Below are 20,686 nucleotides of genomic sequence, written 5' to 3' on the forward strand. Positions count from 1 at the left end.
TTTTGGAAGAAGTGCAGCCAGAGTGCTCCTTAGAAGCCAAGATGGCCAAACTTTGTCTCTCATACTTTGGACATATTGTCAGGAGGACCAGACGCTAGAGAAGGATCTCATGCTTGGTAAAATGGAGAGTCAGAGAAAAAGAGGAAGACCCCCAATGAGATGGATTGGCCAGGTGGTAGCATTGATGGACTCAAATGTGGCAACAATAGTGAGGTTGGCCCAGTATCGGACATTATTTCGTTCTGCTGTGCATAGGGTCACTATGAGTCGGTTCCGACTCGATGGCACCTAATAACAACAACAACATAATACTTCTATTTATAGTTTGTTGCTAAGTGATATGGGATTCCAAAATCAGTGACCCTGTATACGTTTCCAAGGAGCAGCTGGTGTGTTTGAACTTCCACCTTGCAATGCAAATTAACCTTGCAGTCCAGTGCCCATCATATAGCACCACACCAGGACTCCATTTATACTTTACTTGGACTTCTATGTGTTTCCACTTGTATTTTTGTACTATTGATTTAATTCTTGATGAGAAAACTGACAAAAAATATTTTTTATAAGATAGAAAGGTCTTCTCATTTCTTCCTTGATGGTAACTCAAGAAAAAAGTGTTTTCTTGACTTCCATAATCTATGCAAAGTCATTTTAAGCTTTTCAACTACAAGAAAGCATCAAAAAATTTTATACTTTAGAATGAACTTCAATGTTTACTTGATCTGAATCACTCAATTTACAGATGAGAAACTGATGTAGACATATTAAGTAACTTGCCTAAAATAACACTGTTGTGGCAAATCAGGACCAGAACCAAGGTCTCCCAACCTAAGCACCATTCCCGCCATATAACTACTTTCACCATAGATCAATTTCAATTGAGCTTTCTAATACAAATAAAAACCTCACAAGTAAGGAACTACTGAGAATATACTATTTGCAACATTTAAAGACATGGATTGTTGTAGCTGTTAGTTGCCGTTGAGGTTTGCCAGCTTTTGAAAATTATATTTAATAATTCTAAAGTAACTTATATGGAACCTGATTAGAAGTGTCAGCTCAAGAAGATATCTTTTCTTCCAATAACTACCAGATATAATTCTCAAAACTTTACCTTTATAGATTATTAAAACTATGCTGAAGAGGTTTGCAAAAGAAAAACAAATTGAAGCTATACTAAATATACTTGATAAACTATCCAGTAAAAACCTGAGACTCCTGGAAATTTACTATCTCTGTATGAAGGGCAGATTTCCATGAACACGTATATCTTCATAATCATGAAATTGCCAAAGGTGACTTTACCTGCTAGAGCCCACTCTCCTGTGCCATGGGTGTGCCCACTGTAATACAAAACATATGTATCGTGTCTAGGTCCATCCACAGTCCGAAGTTCAAGGAAAGCTTTTAGCTTGGAATGTAGATTATCAAAAGACAGTCCACTTGTGGAATAGTCACATCCATAGGTCTCAATCATATGATATGCAAAAAATCTTTGGATAGCATTGAGCATGCCAGTAGACCTGAGATTTAACTCCTGAACATGTTCTGGTGGAAGAAGTGTTGGCTGGCCATCAGGACTGAAAGAGAAGAAAGAGAGATTATCTTGGTGTTTAAGAAGCATTCATTCATTCCTTGTCACCTTCTTATCCATAATAATTGATTGATTATTTGAGAATGAATAGCTGCTACTGCCTAATTGGCAGATTTTTTAGTTATTTCAAATCATCTTTTTAAAATTCCTACATCGCTAAGAATTGAGCTGGGAAAAATCAGCACCTGCTTTCTAAAAATTGTATTTCTTATCAATAAAATAACAATCAAATTAAAAGCAGGGAGAATAGAAGTGAAATGATATATAATAGGATGAATGTAAAACTAATGTTCTCCCATGTAAACTATCACATAATTCACAATAAAACATTGAAAAAAAAAGCAGGGAGAATATTATCTCCAAATATTGCTATTACTATTCTTTGTTCTTTAGTCATATCTTCTTAACAAATGACAAATACGGTAAAACTTTTAAAAAGTTATTATAGTAATTTTGCTCTAAAAGTTTCAAGAACAGCCAGGTGTGCACTAAATTTTTTTTTTCCACTAGAAAACTATTTAAAAATAAAATACAGACTTGGATCTTACCTTAAAAAATTCATTTACATTTTCTGATTTCTAGCTAAAATGTAAGTTAAATATTTAGTTTTACAAATTTTTATTTTATATTTAAATATTTACATTGAATCCTAAAAATTACTTAGAGTAAAGGATTTTAAAACTCTAGACCAAATGAAGAAATACAAAGCAACAGACTATTATATCTTGAAAAATGAGCTATCATATTTTATAGTAATATTCATGGAAATATGAAGAGAATTTTGAGTTCAAGCAATTATTTAACTAGATTACTGTACCTGCAGAAGTTGGTGGGAATCACAATAGCATATCCCACAGATGTTCCTCCTAAACAGCTACCCAATTCATGGAAGAGCCCATGAGCCATGGATTCCAATGGCAAAACAATGAGAAGCATACTCAAGAAGATTCCATTTGTTGGCTAAAAGAAATTTTAAATGACATGTTTAAACATGTTTGGTTTTGTGTGTACATGTGACTATATTATAGTTACACACATGTATTTACAGTGTTTACCCCAATCTCAAAGAAAGGAAAAAAGACAATGATGTAAAGATAATGATGAGCTGAAGCACTGAAACAGTCACATACACGGAGATGATCTAATTAATGAAATGAGCCCTTTATCTCTAAACTTCTTAGAAGTCACGGCAAAACAAACACAGTACATGTTTTCTTCTTTTTATTTGTCCTATAACATCTCAACCTGACTAAAAGATAAGCAAAACAAAATCATCACCTCTTTCCATAAGACAAAGAGCCAGAAAACAAATCCTTTCCTAATATAACTCGCATGTCTTAGATCATTTAAAACATACCTTTATTTAACAGAAGGAACAGAAAGGGCTCATTTGTTTTCCAATGAATTGAGAAATCCAGATATTAAGACTAAAATATTAATAGCCTAAAGCTATTAAAATGAATTCTATCATTATATTTATTTAAATTTATAATATAGTTTACTCTCAAAAAGTTCTAGTCTCTATGACTAAAGTAAAAAATTTAAAAAAAGAAAATATTAAGGACATTTAAACATTCTATGAGCAGAAACAAGTAAAGCAGAAAAAATATTAAAAGGAACCAGATGAGGTAATAATTGCAATTAAAAAAAAAAAAATTTAAAGACTTATTCAAATGAAAAGAAAATTGAAGGATGAGACTCATTCAGTTTGAATAAATATCTTTAGAAAACTAATAATATTCAACAATTTTTATGGATCATTAACAAAAATATGAGGCAGCTTCAATAAGTTCATGAAGAAATTGTATTACCCTTTAACTCCATTTTTTCATCAGCTTTTTGAAGCCCCTTCATACACTCTGCAGTCATGGCCTATGTTCATGGGCATACATTTTCGTTGCTAAAATAGGGAAGCTTTCATCTGATTGAAACTTTAATATAAAATACATCATTAACTTCTATAATGGAAAAATGGATATAGTGCCTTAGTTTGGTACCTTCTATCAAAAGCATAAATACAACACATGCTCAATTTAGAAATATCAGAAAATACAAATAAGCAAAAAAGATATGTAACTAAATCATTTCATTCAGACAAATCTATTACTAATATTTTTTAAAGAGATTTCCACATTCCATGCAATAAATATATGAAGGAGCTTTAAAAAGTTTTTTGAAAAATTCCATTATCTTATAATTCCATTTTCCAAAAATGTTTTGAAGCCTTATTGTATGTTCATTCATTATATGTCTATGTACACACACACATACACACATATAAATAGTATATATAAATTGTATGGAGTCCTGGTGTGGCACTGTAAACATTGCAAGGTCGGTGGTTCAATCCTACCAGCCACTCCTTGGGAACCCTATGCAGGATAACTATGAGTTGGAATCAACTTGATGGGACTTAAACAACAATATGCATCCATCCACCCATGTACCTACCACTTGTACATAGGAGTGCTATGAGTCAGAACCATTTTGATGGCACTAAACAATTAAAAGAAGAAGCACCAGTTAATACCACTATTATTATTCAAATTTATGCACCAATAACTAAAGTCAATGATGATCAAACTGATTTTTACCAACTTCTTCAGTCTGAACTTGATCAAACATGCAATCAAGATAAAGTGTTAATTACTGGTGAATGGAATGTCAAAGTTGTAAATAAAGAGGAAGACTTGGTAGTTGGAAAATATGGACTTGGTGATAGAAATGATTCTGGAAATTGCATGACAGAATCTTGCAAGTCTAACAACTTACTCATTCCAAATACCACTCAACAATCGAGGGTAGATGCATGGATCTCACCAGATGGAATACACAAGAATCAAACTGACTATATCTGTGGGAAGAGATGATGGAGAAGCTCAATATCATCAGTCAAACCAAGGCCAGGGGCAGACTGTGGAAAATTGCAATTGATCATATGCAAATTCATGCTGAAGCTGAAAAAAATTAAAGCAAGTCCACAAGAGTGAAAATACAACTTTGAGTGTATCCCACCTGAATTTAGAGACCATCTCAAGAACAGATTTGATGCATTAGACACTAATGATCAAATGACAAGGGGAGATGTGGGATGACATCAAGAATACCATACATGAAGAAAGCAAAAGATAGTTAGACAGGAAAGAAAGAAAAGAGCAAAATGGATGTCAGAAGAAATTCTGCAACTGGCTCTCCAGTGTAAAAATGCTAAAAGTAAATGGGAGAAATGAGGAAGCAAAAGAGCTGAACAGATAATTTCAAAGGGCAGCTAGAGAAGACAAAGTAAAATATTAAAATGAAATGTGCAAAGACCTAGAAGAAAACCAAAATTGAATACAACTTTAAATTGTCCATTCAGCTCTTTTACATCATCATTTCTTTGCTTCTCTATGTTCAAGAGCAGGTTTCAGAATCTCTTCTGACATCCACTTTGGTCTTTTCTTTCTTTCCTTTTTCATGATCATCCATCCCACAGCTGCTCAGGTCTGTAGTCATTATCACCTAATGTAGCAAATCTGTTCTTGAAATGGTCTCTAAGCTCAGGTGAGATAAACTCAAGGTCATATTTCGGCTTGCAATGGATTTAATATTTTTTCAGCTTCAGGATGAACTTGAATATGAGCAATTGATGGTCTGTTCCACAATTGGCCCTGAGCCTTGGTTTGGCTGATGAAATTGAGCTTCTCCATCATCACTTTCTTCCCAGAGATGTATTTAATTTGATTGTTTTTTCTTTTTCCACAGCTGTTGTTGTTTAGTGCAGTCAAGTCCGTTCTGAATCATAGCGACCCTGTATAAGCATCGCCAGTGTCCTAGTTATTTAGGGTTACTGTAGCAGAAATATGAAGGTTAAGTCAAAAAGCACTGCTGCAAGGTCATATACTTCATAAAACAAAAATATCAAAATGTGAAGATACATCCTCCTACGCTTCTGACAGCAGTGTTTCCATCTCTCTAACACTTCCCCAGAGTCCTGGTGTGGTGCTGTAGGATCAGCACTAGACTGCTACCACAAGGTTGGCAGTTCAAACCACCAGCCACTCCTTTGAGTCCCTATACAGAGCTACAGTGAGTCAGAACATGGGTCACTATGAGGTGGACAGAAGAAATGGACCTCACAACATCTCTTCCCCAAATGGTACGTCCAAATGGTAGTTTGGGAATCTTCGAGGGATTCAAACAGTGTTCCTTTTAAATGCTCTTTGAGTTTTAGAAACAAAAAGAAGTCTGAAGTGACAAGATCAAGTCTTTAGGATGAATGAGGTAAGATTTCTCAAAAAAAAAAAATTCTGATAGGACAGCCCTTGAAAGAATGAGCAAGTGTATTGTCGTAATGGAACAAAATTCCTTGGCATAACTTCCCTGGCTTTTTCTCACCAATTTGGTGTTCAATTTTCTTGAAACTTCTTCCTAAAAAGTTCCCATGATCATCCTGTGTCCTCAAGAAAATCTATCAAGATGACAGCTTGGTGTCCCCAAAATAGTCACTATAACCTGAGCTGGCCTGTCTGACGTCAATTTAACTGACCCAGCATATCCCCTCAGAAGCCACTGTTCTGATTGGACTTTTTTTTTTTTTTTTTAAGGTACCTTAATGAGACTAAGACAAGTATTACTGAGAGAATTTCTTTGCAATCCACTGATTGTAGAGACATATTTAAACACGTTTGGAAGAAACCCAGGCATATATTAACTGTAAGTTAGCAGCAGTACTTTTTGACTTACCCTTAAACAAGTGAATGGTTTTAACAAACTTATTTTCTCATAGTTTAGAAGGCTACAAGTGTGAATTCAGGATACTGGTTCTGAGAAAAGACTTTCCTTCTCTCTTGGTTCTAGGGGAAGGTCCTGGCCTCTTTAGTTATGTTTCCTGGGTCCTTGGAGATCTGTATGTGGCATGGCGTCTATCTTCCTCCTCTCTGCCTGATGGCTAGCTTGTTTATATCACAAAAGAGACTGACTTCAAACACAGCCTACATGAATCCTACCTCATTAATATAACAAAGGCAAACTATTCCCAGATGGGATAACCATAGACATTTGTTGTTGTCAGATGCCACTGAATAGTTCCTACTCGTAACAACCCTTTGTACAACAGAAAGCAACACTGTTCAGTTCTGCACTATCGTCACAATAATCGACATGTTGGAGTCCACTCTTGCAGCCAGTATGTCAATCCATCTCTTTGAGTGTACTCCTCTTTTCCACTGACCCCCTTCTTTCCAAGCATGATGTCTTTTTTCCTATGTACTGGTTCCTCCAGATCACATACCCAAAGCACATGAAATGAAGTCTCACCATCTGCACTTCTAAGGAACATTCTGACTTGATGGCACTTAACAACAATGCCTGTGATGTCGACCTGCATGTCTTTCATTTCATTTTTGAGGACTTTCAGATTTTCTAGTTTCACACTTTGCACATTCCATGTTCTGATTAATATATATTTGCAGCTATTTCCTCTCATTTTAACTCATTTCATACCAGCAAACGAAGGTTCTAAAAGTTTTACTCTATTCAGGTTATTAAGAGCAATTCAACTTTGAGGAGGCAGTTCTTCCCTAGTCATATTTTGTGTGCCTTCCAACTTAAGGAATTCACCTACTGGCATTATATCTGACAATGTTCTGCTACTGCTGTTCATAAAGATTTCCATAAGTAGTTCACTAGGTCTATCAGAGGCATTGTTGTAGTTAAGTACCATCGAGTTAGTTCTGACTCATAGTAACCCTGTATAAGCTTTCCAAGAAGAAGCTGGAGGGTTTGAACTGCTGACCGTGTGGCTTATCCTACAGCACCTCGTTAGCACTCCACGAGAGGCATAGAAGATAGGGTTTACCACACATTTTTTTGGGAATACAATTCAATCCATAACAATCATCAGCAGACAACAGCTTTATTTACAGATTACACTCTATTATATATTGGAAGTACTATGAAATTACTTCAAAAACTAAGAAAACTAATAAATAAGTTTAGCAAGGTTGTAAAATGCCAGATTAATTTTTTTTAAATCTATTTTATTCCTATATATCAGCAATCAACAATCTGAACATAAATTAGACAAAACAATTGCATTTGCAATTATTTTTTTTAAAGAATATTAACAAAAGAAGAGCAAGTCCTATACTCTGAAACTATAAAGCACTGCTTATGAAAGGATTAAAGACCTAAATAAATGGAGAAGGGAAGTGCTTCCAAATTAATCTACAGACTTGAAACAATCACTATGAAAATAGTAGCGTGCTTTTTCCCCTAGAAAGTGACAAATTAAACCAAAATTATATATGAAAATCCCAAGACTTAGGATAGACAAAATTGGAAAAATAACGGAGTTGGAGTCCTTACATTTTTTTATTTCAAACCTTACTACAAAGCTACAGAAAACAAGTCATTTCCGACAGGATGGTAGACTACACAGGTGCACTCCACGGACCCTCTACAAAGATACAAAGACTAAATAAAACAGACACAGATGAAAATCCTATCCTGGGGCCCTGAACTCTGGAAGTTTAAAGAAGTGAAGTGAGTGCCTGTAAGCAGGAAAAGCTGAGCAGGGAAAAGCTGCAAGAGTGGGCAACTAACTGGTGAATGGCCGGCCAGACATGGTGTAACCATTTTGTGAACCAGCTTTGGCAACAGAAGGTAGGCTGGCAGAGCAGACTCACACATGCAAGGGGAAAGGAGGCAACCGTGCCCACAGCCCAGCCCAGCCACAACCACACCTACTGCTGCTCCACCCACTAGGCAAAGAGTCAATACCAGTTCCTATACCACTTGATCAATGATAGCAACCAACACCAGTCAAACATACCCCCAAAAGGAGGTGCACCCACAGTGAATGATAACGATGTGCACACTACTTCCATTCTCGAACTATACTCACAGAAGACAAGTGGTGAGAGCCTAAGAACACACAAATATACAATCACCAATTAAATACAAATATGACAAGCCCACAATGCCCCAAAGACAACAGACAGATCACAAGAAGAAATGAAAGAATGGCTCAAACAAATGACCAAGCTGCAGACACAAAAAAAATGTTTCTGAGAAAGAAGTAATGGAACTAAATGGGAAAGGTATTCTGGTACCTTCAACAGACTGATAGAAAGATCCATGAAAGCAAGAAGAGCACAGAGAAAATTTTAGAAGAATTCAGGAAAACATAACAAGAACAAACAGACAAAATAAATGCAAATTTTGGAATAATACAAAACCTGAAATTAGAAATCCAAAAGATTACTACTAAGATTTCAGAAACAGACAGTATGTTGGAAAGGCAAAGAAATACATCTGAAGCAACGGAAGACCGAATTAGTGAGCTTAAAGATAAATCTCGCAATACTACTATGCTAAAAGAACAATCAGAAATAGAGAATGAAAAAATTTGAATAATCTAAGAGCTATGTGGGACACCATGAAGAGGAACAATTTACAGGTGAAGGGAATTCCAGAACAGGAAGCAACCAAAAAAAATAAAAACTGAGAAAACTGTATAAGAGTTGTTGGAAGAAAACTTCCTAAGATCATGAAAAACAAGAAGATAAGCATTCAAGAAGCTGAATGAACACTAAACAGGATAAATGCCAAAAGAAAAGTCACCAAGACATATCATAATCAAACTGTACAAAACCAAAGACAAGGAAAAGAATTCTGAAAGCAACTCAGGAAAAACAAAAAGTCACTTACAAAGGAGAACCAATAAGACTAAACTCATGATTTCTCAGCAGAATCCATGCAGGCAAGAAGCCAATACAATGACATACATAAAACTCTGAAAGAAAAAAAATTGCCAACCAAAAATCATACCCAGCAAAGCCGGCCCTGAAACATGATGGTAAAATAAGTATGTTTCCAGCAGAAATTAAAGGAATTTTTCCTGACTAGATCAACATTACAAAATATGTTAAAGGGTGTTCTTTGGATTGAGAACCAACAACAGCAGACAACAACCTGTGATAACGCAACCCAGAGTTCAATTTAGATATAGAAGTATTAAAAGTAAAACAAACCTGGTGGTGGTGGTGGTGGTGGTTATGTGCCGTGGAGTCGGTTCCGACTCATAGCAACCCTGTACACGGTTTCCGAGGTGGTAAATCTTTACGGGAGCAGAAAGCCTCATCTTTCTCCCACGGAACAGCTGGTAGTTTCAAACTGCTGACCCTGAGATTAGCAGCCCGATTCATAATCACTATGCTACCAGAACTCCTTACCTACAAGACTGAAAATAGGGAACCAGAGATATCAAAGAATAATGAAGTCAACTACAAAGCAAAAAGAGGGAATAGTGTAGATACAGAATTTCCAAAAGGCAAGGAAGTCAAATAGATTTCAAGATACAGCAGACTGTTTTAAACATGGGAAAACATTAATAAATTACAGGGTAACCTCAAAGAAAATGAATAAACCTACACAACAAAATTTAGTCAAAGAGGAAAATCAGAAAGATTTGGTAAACACTATAGAAATGAAATTACAAAGAAAACCCACTCAGTGCAAAAAATTATGTGGAACAAAGAAACCAGAAGCACCACAAAACAACACATAGTAAAATGACAGCAATCAATTCATACCTACTGATAATTAAACAATATAAATGGATTAAATACACCAATTAAGAGATCTAGCAGAGTGGATAAGAACACAGGATCTCCACAAGAGATACATCAAAAAGATGGAGACGGCCAAAATGCCCGTCAACAAAAGAATGGTTACACAAACTTTGGTACACATATAATGGAATACTTTGCAATGCTGAAGAATAATGATGAATCTAAAAAATACCTTACAACATGGATGAACCTGGATGACATTATGCTGAGTAAAATTAGTCAATCACAAAAGGACACACATTGTATGAGACCAATGGCATTCTATGATGGCTGGGGGGCAAGGGGGATAGGGAATTACTCAGACTAGAGGGTAGATACATGTCAACCTGGGTAATGGGGCAGGCAATATACAACCAGAGGAAGGTTGGAAGAGGTAAGATGAAGGTAGCAGGAGACACAGAGACTAGTGCAAGAGTTAAAGGAAACAGAGTCGTGGCCCGGAGATGCTTCTGGAAGAACCATCGTGATGGCCACCCAAGGTGAACCCCAAGTGCAGTTCAAACTCATATTGGTGGGTGATGGTGGTACTGGAAAAACTACATTTGTGAAATGTCACCTGACTGGTGAATTTGAGAAGATGTATGTAGCCACCCTGAGGGTGGAGGTCCATCCCCTTGTGTTCCATACTAACAGAGGACCGATTAAATTCAATGTGTAAAGACATGGCTGATCAGGAGAAATTTGGGGGACTGAGAGATGGCTATTATATCCAAGCCCAGTGTACCATTATAATGTTTGATGTAACCTCAAGAGTTACTTACAAGAACTTGCCTAACTAACATAGGGATGTGGTTCGAGTATGTGAAAACATCCCATTGTGTTGTGTGGCAACAAAGTGGACATTAAGGACAGGAAAGTTAACGCAAAATCCATCGTCCTCCACCGAAAGAAGACACTTCAGTACTATGACATTATCCGCAATAAGTAACAACTTTGAAAAGCCCTTCCCTTGGTTTGCTAGAAAACTAATTGGCGATCCTAACTTGGAGTTTGTTGCAATGCCTGCTCTCACCCCACCAGAAGTTGTCATGGACCCAGCTTTGGCAGCACAATATGAGCATCATTTAGAGGATGCGCAGACAACTGCTCTCCCAGACCAGGATGATGATCTGTAAGAGAACGAAGCTGGAGCCCAGCGTCAGAAGCCTAGTTTTATAGGCAACTGTCCTGTGATGTCAGTGGTGTAGTGGGTTTGCCACTTTATTATATAGCTAAGCAGAACATGTGCTAATCTTTAGGATGCTGAAGGAGATGAATGGGCTTCGGAGTGAATGTGGCAGTTAAAAATACCTTCATTTTTTTGGACCTGCATATCTAGCTGTTGGAACGCAGTTGTTTCCTTTTTGAGTTTCAAACATACGACTGCTATAGTCGGAGTCCTGGTGTGGTGCTGTGGGTTAATGTGCCAGACTGCCAAGCTGTTTGAACTGCCAGGTTGGTGGTTCAAGCTCACTGGCTGCTCCTCGGAAACCTTATACAGGGTCGCTATGGGTTGGACCCAACTCGATGGCACATAACAACAACACAGTCATATCACACTATTCAGGGGTGAAATCTTGTTTGTTATTGTCATTCCCATACCTTACTGTTTAGAACCAGAATAAAGTTGTATTTCAAATATCTAAAAAAAAAAAAAAGTTAAAGGAAACAAAGGTAACACTGCTAACTGATGATACACGGAGTGGATTGCAATCATTGAAATAAAGCAATGTGTATGATTTATTGAAGGTAAAACTGGTATGCTCTGTAAAACTTCACTCAATTTATAATAAAAAGTGTTTAAAAAAAAAATGGCTACATAGCACTGCAGTGGGGAGACCAGTGTATTAGACATAACCCGTTTCAGGGTAGACTAGATATGTCTTGTCTGGCTTACAGTTTCCTGTCTGAATTGAAAGGTTTAGAGTCCAACCGCTCAAGTGCTAATTTTAAGGATCTTTGATCTGTGTTTTACTAATGAACAATCAGGAGGTGAAATACATGCCACATGCTGTGTATTCGTATCATTTCGTACCACTTTGTTAGAGATGAAACTAAATTATCCTGTCAAGATACATTCAATGCTTCAATTCCATGGTCAAAATTAAATAGAAACGAAAAAAGAATCTTTAGAAACCTGAAACTTGACCTTAATATTCTAAAAATTCAACACTTTATCACATAACACATTCACATTGACACAATAGACAAACCCCAGGCTTACCTGCCAGGAAACTGCTCCCAAAATTGCTGTTGCAAGAAGACTAAAGAAAACTAGCTGCTCAGAAATTAAGCAAAAATGACGCATCCCTTTAGACGCCATGATTCTGTCAAGGCTATTGTTATCTGCTCTGTGGGTAAAATACACTTTATGGCAGTCATTTAATTTGGTATGGAATCCCCAAAGAGTTAAAAGAAAAATAATATGGCAAATCATCCAGAAAATTCCAAAAATAGAAAAGCCTGGTATGACAAAATACCAGAGATGAGTGTCTCTAAGTTTAAATGCTGACAGAATAAAAAACGTGAGCTCAATCATTCCAGTAAAAACGACTGAAAGTCTTCTGCAAATTCTTCCACGGTACAAAAAGGGTTTCCACCTTTCAGTTACCGAAAGTCCACTAAAATAGATGTCAAGGAAAGGGTCCGTTATCAGACAAATAAAAAAACATGCAAAAGCAACTGGATTTTTGGGAGTTTCCAATGAGGAGAAAAACAACAAAACCCCAAAAATAACTAAGTTTGGAATGGCTAGGAAAGACTTCATTCTCAGGTCAATAATCAGCATGGCCAAAGCTACAACAAGCAAAATGACACTCAGAGACTTTTCCACCAGCATCGTTGTACTGGCAATAGCAAAGCCAACAAGCTCCAGAAACTCCACTGTGGTAAGTAAAGTGGGTCGATGACGGACATAACCAGAAATTCTCTCCACCAAAGAACATAACAGCCTTAATACTATGGAAGTTAGAAGCAAATATTTGGTGGATTCTTCTTTGACATCATTTCTGAAGGATGAATTATCAAGAAAACACAGGAGGCCGAGCAAGAATCCAAACCAAAGATTGGAGAGACTTAAACTTGCTGCTTCCATTGAAAAATAATAATAGAGTATGCTGGCAATTCCAAGAACAAAAAGACCAAGGATAAAAATGACCAAAATTAAGGAATTTGCTGTTTTTTCCCATCTTACATAAAGACCTAAGCATATAGCAACCAGTAAATTGATTCTGGCTAAATAGCCAAGGTACCGCACTGAAGAATGCATGTTCACTTCTCTATTTACTTCTTCCAGTCTTGTCATTGCTAAATAGAGACAATGACTAAAGCAGTAACGCAGTGATTTACACATGTAATCTGGCAAGCTGGGTTTTCTCCCCACGTTACAAAAATTAACTGCTTGTATTTCATCCAGCCAATACAATGTCGCCACAGCTCTTATTTCAACATCTTCTCAGGTGGAATTTTTGTAATCATCTAAAAAGAAAGAAAGAAAAAAAGAAACCATATTTCAGTGTGAATTTTATATCATTTATCTCTCATATGCTTCTTCCTTGTATAACAAGTAGGTGAAAAATACAGTTTCTTTAAAAACCCACTTAAAAAATCTGTATTTCAGCAAGGATCATTCCCACCCCCTCAATACACAGGGTAGACAGGGATGGGCAACTTGGACATTGGCTACCCAAAATGGGGGCGAGGGGGAGGAGGAGAGGCTACAAAGACAAGAAGTGACTGGCTTACAAGCTTTCAAGAGGGAGCCTAGATCCAGAGGGCATGGAGGAAGGTAGAATCTCCACTGAGTAGTATCCAATCTGTCTAGGCGGGGCTGATGAAAGGAGATGTGGATAGGTCTCTTGTGATACAATAGTGAATAATTGTTATCAAGACTGATTGTGAGGGTTGGAATTGTAAAGGTAGACATTTTGTAGCAAAAGGAGAGGTTTGGTTGACTTTGCAGTCTAGGAGCGGAGGTCCCTGGGACCATCAAGGGAGAAGAGGGGAGTGCGGGATGCTACTCAGAGTAACAGTGACACCAGAGATGGAGGCAGAGACAATGACTTTGAGAGATGGAGCGGCTGGGGACTCTCGACCCAGAGAGGGAGAGGGGCTATGTGATGATGACCGGAAGGGGGGCAGGCTTGCAGGGTATAACCTTTGGTTGGTTGATGATGCATGGAGGGGATCGTGACCATGGCAGTGAAACGATATGCGATAGAATGAATGTAAAGCTAATATTCTCCTGTGTAAACTATCACATAATTCACAATCAAAAATCTGTATTTGCATGTATCTTAATGGTAATTGGCTCTGGCTTAATAACTTGGTGGTTTATCCACACAAAATGGCTGTGCTTTCTATTCTTTCTATACAAAGACTGCATGATGAAACTACCATCAATGGAATCATTCTTCTAGACATGAGCTCTGGTAGCGTAGTGGTTATGAATCCAGCTGCTAATCTCAAGGTCAGCAGCAGGAAACTACCAGCAGTTCTGTGGGAGAAAGATGAGGCTTTCTGCTCCCATATACATAGCCTCAGATCCCCTATGCAGGGTCACTATGAGTCATAACCGACTCCACCCCACGCACATAACTACCACCATTCTTAGTTTAATATGTGGCTTTCTCCCATTCTCTGTATTATTCAAATCTGTCTTCCCTCTCCTCAACCCTTACCCCTACTTCCCACTGCATTGTCAACAAATGACTGCCTCCTGCTTAGTATCAGAAGGGACTTCACTTGAACTTTCAACATTACAAACCCACCTCTACCAACAGCTCCTGGCACAAGGAAAGAAGGGTATTCTTTGCCTACCAACCAGGAAATCTTCTGCTCATACTGTATACCTCCTTCCCTTCTGCCTCTTCAGAATCTTTCTCTTCTTTCTCTTCAAACTCTCACTCTTCTCTAATTGTTCTCCATCAGCACATAAACATTCATAAATCTCTTCTTTGAAACGATCCAAAGAAGAAAAAAGCCAAGCCCAGAAACAAGCACACTTCCTCATCCCCACCTCTTCTTCTAGGTTCAATCTTCCTCTTCACAACGAATTGGCTGTTTCACTTCTCACCCACTCACTTCTCAAATCACTAACGGGTGGTTCTCACCGCAGGAAGGTAAACTGCTCTACCAAGAAGGTCTGAAATCACCTGTATACTCTTATATTCAATAGGCACTTTTTACTTCATTTCCTGCTCATTCTTTAAACAATCACTGACAATGCTTCCTCCTCCCACTTTCCTTTACCTTGGTTTCTAAAAATCAGTCTTGAAACTTTTTTTTCAACTCACTGGTCTCGCTAAGTTTCCTTGTAGACTCTCCATTCTTAACCCATTTTTAGGTGTTTAATACTAAGCCCCCTGGTAGCGTAGTGGTTACGAGTTGGGCTGCCAACCTCAAGGTCAGCAGTTCAAAACTACCAGCGAACCAGTTCCGCAGGAGAAAGATGAGGCGTTCTGCTCCTGTAAAGATTTACAGCCTCGGAAACCCTGTGCAGGGTCACAATGAGTCGGAGCCTACTCTACTGTACTTAACAACAACAACTAAGCCCTGGTGTGACGCTGTGGTTTAATGCAAAGTCATTTGAACTGCAAGGTCAGTGGTTCAAGCTCACCTGCTGATCCTTGGAAACCCTATACAAGGCCGCTAAGGGTTGGAATAGACTACACGACACTTAACAACAACTAAGCCCAGGTTCTTAGCTCACTACATACTTTCTCTGAGCAGTATCATGTATTTCCATGTCTATTACTACTACTCTATTAACATATTTCTTCAGTCGTGGTGTGGCGCTATAGGATAAGCACTGGACTACTAACTGCAAGGTCGGCAGTTCACACCCAACAGCCACTCCCTGGAAAGCCTACACAGGGCCATTAAGAGTCAGAACCGACTTAACAGCACTTAACACCACCTATGTATACACATTATCAATCTACCCAAGAGAAATACAGACAACAGCTCTGTTCTGCACTCTACATATAGGTCAGAACTTGGAAACAAAGTAAATACAAACAAGCAAATTTAGTTAAGTATGGTACATTTATATCATGGAATGTATGCAGCTACCATTTAATGGGTCAAAAACAACATGGAAAGTAATTATTTTTTAATGACTAATTTACAGAAGTCTTCCCTACTCTGAACTGTTTAAAAGACAAACAGAATGAATCAAGAGACTAAAATAAGCACTGAAGTCCCTTTCAACTGATCTGCCACCACTTAGGATTCTTTAGTGGGCAATTACTCAAGAGGCAGAGTAAAATGTGGCGCTGCAGGATAAGGCACTGGACTGCAAGGTCAGGCTGAACCAAAAGGATGGCAGTTCAACCCACTAGCCTCTCCTCGGTTGGAACCAACTTGATGGCATTTAAAACAACATACAGAGCATGGAGTCCTGGTGTGGTGCTGTAGGATAAGCACTGGAATGCCAACCATAAGGTACCGGTGGTTCAACCCCTGAGCCATTCCTCAGACACATAAGATCGCTCTGAGTCTGAATCAACTTGATGGCACTTACAAACATATCGTTGTCATTATGTGCAGTCAAGTCGGTTCTGACCCATAGTAACCCTGTATAGGGTTTCTAAGGACCAGCTGGTGAGCTTGAACTGCCGACCTCGCTGTTTAAACGGCTTTGCAGTCTGGTGCATTAACCAAGTGCCACACCAGAACTCCTACCAACATATAGAGAGTAAAAATGTGTGCATAGAGAGCACAGAAGAGTAAACCTACATTCAGGGAAAGTTAATAAAACTTCATATGCTGCTCTAACCCTCCTCCATGCACTCCTCAAACCTTATCCATTCTTCTACACCTTCCATGTTTCTACTTCTCTCCATCCACATGGTCATCATCATAGTTTCAACCACCATCTCAAAGTTAACGTCTCTCTACAACCACTCGTGTTCTTCCCTAAGTATTCTTTTTAAAAACCAAAAGTGGCATGTCACTGCAATGTAGAGCTCTCCAATGATTTCCCTTTGCAATCAAGTCAAAACCCTTTAAGTGCTTTATAAGGCCCTCTTCTTTGAACCTAAGTCTCCTGCCTCATCTCTTAGTATTCTTCTTTCACATTTTGTATTCCAGCCATACTGGTCTGGAGTTCTGAACTGTTAAAACACCATTTCCTCTCTAGGTAAACCCCTTTCCAATCACCCCATCCCAGCCCAGTCCTCACTACCGGCTTACTTACTCTTCAGGTCTCAGCAGAAACTACTGCCTTAGCAGTCTCCCCTGAGCTCGATATTTCCTCTGTAAAAGCAAAAATGTTCATCACCTGTTCAATGTTTGCACTCCCCACCAGACCACAAGGTCTTTCTGAGGGTCTGTTTTCAATATTGTAAGCCTAGTATCTAGCAGAAAACTGGAACAAAGTAGGCATTCAACTCATATTAGAAGAAATACACGACTAATACAGAAACTATTATTTGATATGGGTTATCAGTTATTGAACAACACTGTACAATGAGGAAAAAGAACTCATCTGACATCCCACAGTTAATATGCAGTCAAGTTAAGGGAGAATCCATGAGCCAGACAGAGGTCGCTGTTTGTGTTCCAACCTTACTCCAGCCTTCAGAGCTGAAGCTTCACCCGAATTCCTCCAAACCAGTCCGTTCTCATTCCATGACCTTTCTCTAGGGAATGTCCAAGACAAACCCTATCATTTGCATTATCTTTCCACGAAAACGATTTCTGTCACATCTAAGGGAAGTGACAATAGCTGAAAGAGACTGAGAAGCCAGGCTGGGGGAATTCCAGTGCTTCAGTTCTATTTCAGTTCAAGGGAGTATCTCCTGGGACCTTCTGAGAATGGAACCACGACTATTAAAGCTCTCAGCAATAGGGCAGCAATAGCAATAGTTTTTTTTCCCATCCTGCCTCCTTGTAGGGATTTGTTAAGTGCAGTCGAGTCGGTTCCCACTCATAGCGACCCTATATACACAACAGAACGAAATACTGTCGGGTCCTTGTAGGGACTTATTAAGTGACGTCGAGTGGATTCTCCTGCCTAGGGTTTTCGAGGAGTGTCTGGTGGGTTTGAACCCCTGACCTTGTGGGTAAGCAGCCCACAAGAACTTATCCTACAGCATCACGCTAGAACTCCAGGGATATGTGGGAGGCACAAAATACTGCCTGGCTGTCCTCGACCACCCCTGTACTACGGGAGAAAGCAACCATAGTGGAGCGCCCAGCTGCAGGGAGCCATTGGAAAGGCGTCCTCCGTCCTACATCCTCCACACCCCATGGACCACTCCTCTCCGGGCTGAGGTTTGCCCACCCCGCCCCCCCGGGAGATGGGCTGGGCGGAGCCTGGGGTCCGAACCACACGGAGCCCTGGGAGGTGTCTGTGCCGGGCCTCACCGCCGGGTTGTAAACCCCAACGCTTCCCTACCTGACTCGGTCGCCGCCACCAACGCCTTTTCAACCCTCGGAGTTTATTCCGGTACCAACTCAGCAAAAGGGGCCCTTGGGACTGAGTCTGCCGCCCGGAACGGGGAGGCGGCACGTTAAGGGGCTCAGGGACCCGAGGCCGCGGACACTAGCACAAGCCTGTGTCAGTAGAAACTTTCTCCGTTACCAGGCCTGCCGGGGCCGCCATGTTCTTGCCGCCGAGTCCGCGGCGGTACGGAACGCCGCTGGGACCAAACCGTGCGGCGCGCTTCCTTGTTGAGACCGGTCTTCAGCACGGCCGGCTCCACACCCAAACTCGCCGCTGGGCGGTGAACTCCGGCGAGCCAGGCAGTGCGTGGGCGCCAGCGGCCCCATCCCGGCGCCCAGGGAGTTCAGGTCTCTGCCACCTCCTGAGACCTGAAAGCAGGGGCGGACACCCGGAAGGGGAAGCCCAGGAGGATCAGTCCAACGTTGTCCATCAAGCACCCAGGCCACCCACAGCAGGACAGAAGCTGGGGTAGGATGGGCGATCCGCCAAACGTGGACGGTAAACCCTTCAAGTCTCTGCTGCCTTCTGCACAGCGTTGTGTCCACTGGCTAGCTGAAGCCCAAGACCCCTACTCTGTCCTGCAGAGCCATTCCTGCCTGGACGTAACCTGCTTTTCTCATATAAAACTCAACCTTTTGCCAAGGAGTGGACTCCATCTCATAGCAACCCTGTATAGGGCTCCAGGACTGTAAATATTAATAGAAAAAGACAGCCTCATCTTTCTCCCCTGGAACCGTGGTGGGTTTGAACTATCGACCCGTGGTTAGCAATCCAGCACTTAGCCTTCAGTGCCACCAGAACTCCTTTTCTCATATAAACCTTCCTTTGTGAGAAACGTCTGTACTGACAAACGCTCAAGTAATCCAATCTGTATTCATTTTAGCGAAAGTGAGGTTTTGCAAAATTGGGCATCCAACTGAGTATATACACTGGCAGATACCCACATGGCACATGGCCGGCCACAAACTTTTTATTCTTGTCTCCAAAATGCCCCTCCTCCAGTTCCAGTTCGCCATATACAATTCTATGTTTGGCACATCCCATTTTCCCTCCCCTTCAGAGAAGCCAATTTGGCTTGTCTTAATGGCTGTATTCTTATTTAAATTTCCAAATCTTTGAACAGCCAGGTTATGTAGGCCTCCCTGTATGTAAATCACCAATCTGTTTGTCAGGCCTAGCAATCTCAAGAATTCCTGAATATGGGCCACGCCCACAAGATTTCTTTCTCACACCTTTAATCTACTACCGTTTGTTTTTTTTTCTCCCTAAGAAAACTTCATTCCTTCAATCCCAGGCACCTAATCCCCTTTTCAACCCCTGATTCTTAACACTTTTCACTGCTGTCTGACCATGTTGTTGTTGTTACGTGCCATAAGTAAATTCGGACTCATAGTACCCCTGTATAGTGTTTCCAAAGAGTGGCTGGTGGGTTTGAACCACCAAATTTGTGGTTACCTGCCCAGTGCTGATCCTACAGTTCCACACCAGCCGTCCTGGACATAAATACTGCCTCGATCACCCAAGATATACATATACTGCACTCCGAGTGTGGCACTGTAGTGTCGGCACTAGACTGGGAACCACAAAGTCAGTACTTCAAATCCACCAACTGCTCCTCGGAAACCCTAAACCACGTTGCTATGAATCAAAACCAACTCAACAGCCAACTTAACGGCACTTAACAATACATGTGTATATCGGCACAAATGCATATATATTGATATTAAATGACATTCAGTTGGTTCTGCCTCATAGTGACCCTGTATAGGGTTTCTGAGGAGCAGCTGGTAGATTTGAACCACCATCACTGACAATGGTTAGCAGTCCAGTGCTTACCCTACAGCACCATACCAGGAGTATATATATATATCCACTGCCATTGAGTCCTGTCCAACTCATAGCAACCCAATATAGGGTTTCTGATACTTAAAATCTTTATAGGAGCAGACAGCCGCATCTTACTCCTGAGGAGTGCCTGGTAGGTAACCAGGACACCATACACACACACATTGTTAACTTGTGTGTGTGTGTGTATATATATATATATAT

At 39.8% G+C, this 20,686-nt stretch overlaps 1 protein-coding gene across 1 annotated transcript in view; it reads right to left on the bottom strand.

The window, feature by feature from the left end:
• Nucleotides 1-13,659, bottom strand: part of TMEM168 (transmembrane protein 168) — a 23,336-nt gene extending 9,677 nt beyond the window's left edge. Inside the window, exons 1-3 of the mRNA XM_006859292.1 lie at nt 12,413-13,659; nt 2,412-2,554; nt 1,306-1,580 (exon numbers count right to left, since the gene is read on the bottom strand). Coding sequence (XP_006859354.1) covers nt 1,306-1,580; nt 2,412-2,554; nt 12,413-13,540 — 1,546 coding nt within the window. The 5' untranslated portion in view covers nt 13,541-13,659. The remainder of the gene's footprint in view (nt 1-1,305; nt 1,581-2,411; nt 2,555-12,412) is intronic.
• Between the last annotated feature and the right edge of the window lie 7,027 nt (nt 13,660-20,686).

This window comes from Chrysochloris asiatica, unplaced genomic scaffold (assembly GCF_000296735.1).
Source record: "Chrysochloris asiatica unplaced genomic scaffold, ChrAsi1.0 scaffold00032, whole genome shotgun sequence".
NCBI classification, from domain to species: Eukaryota; Metazoa; Chordata; class Mammalia; order Afrosoricida; family Chrysochloridae; genus Chrysochloris; species Chrysochloris asiatica.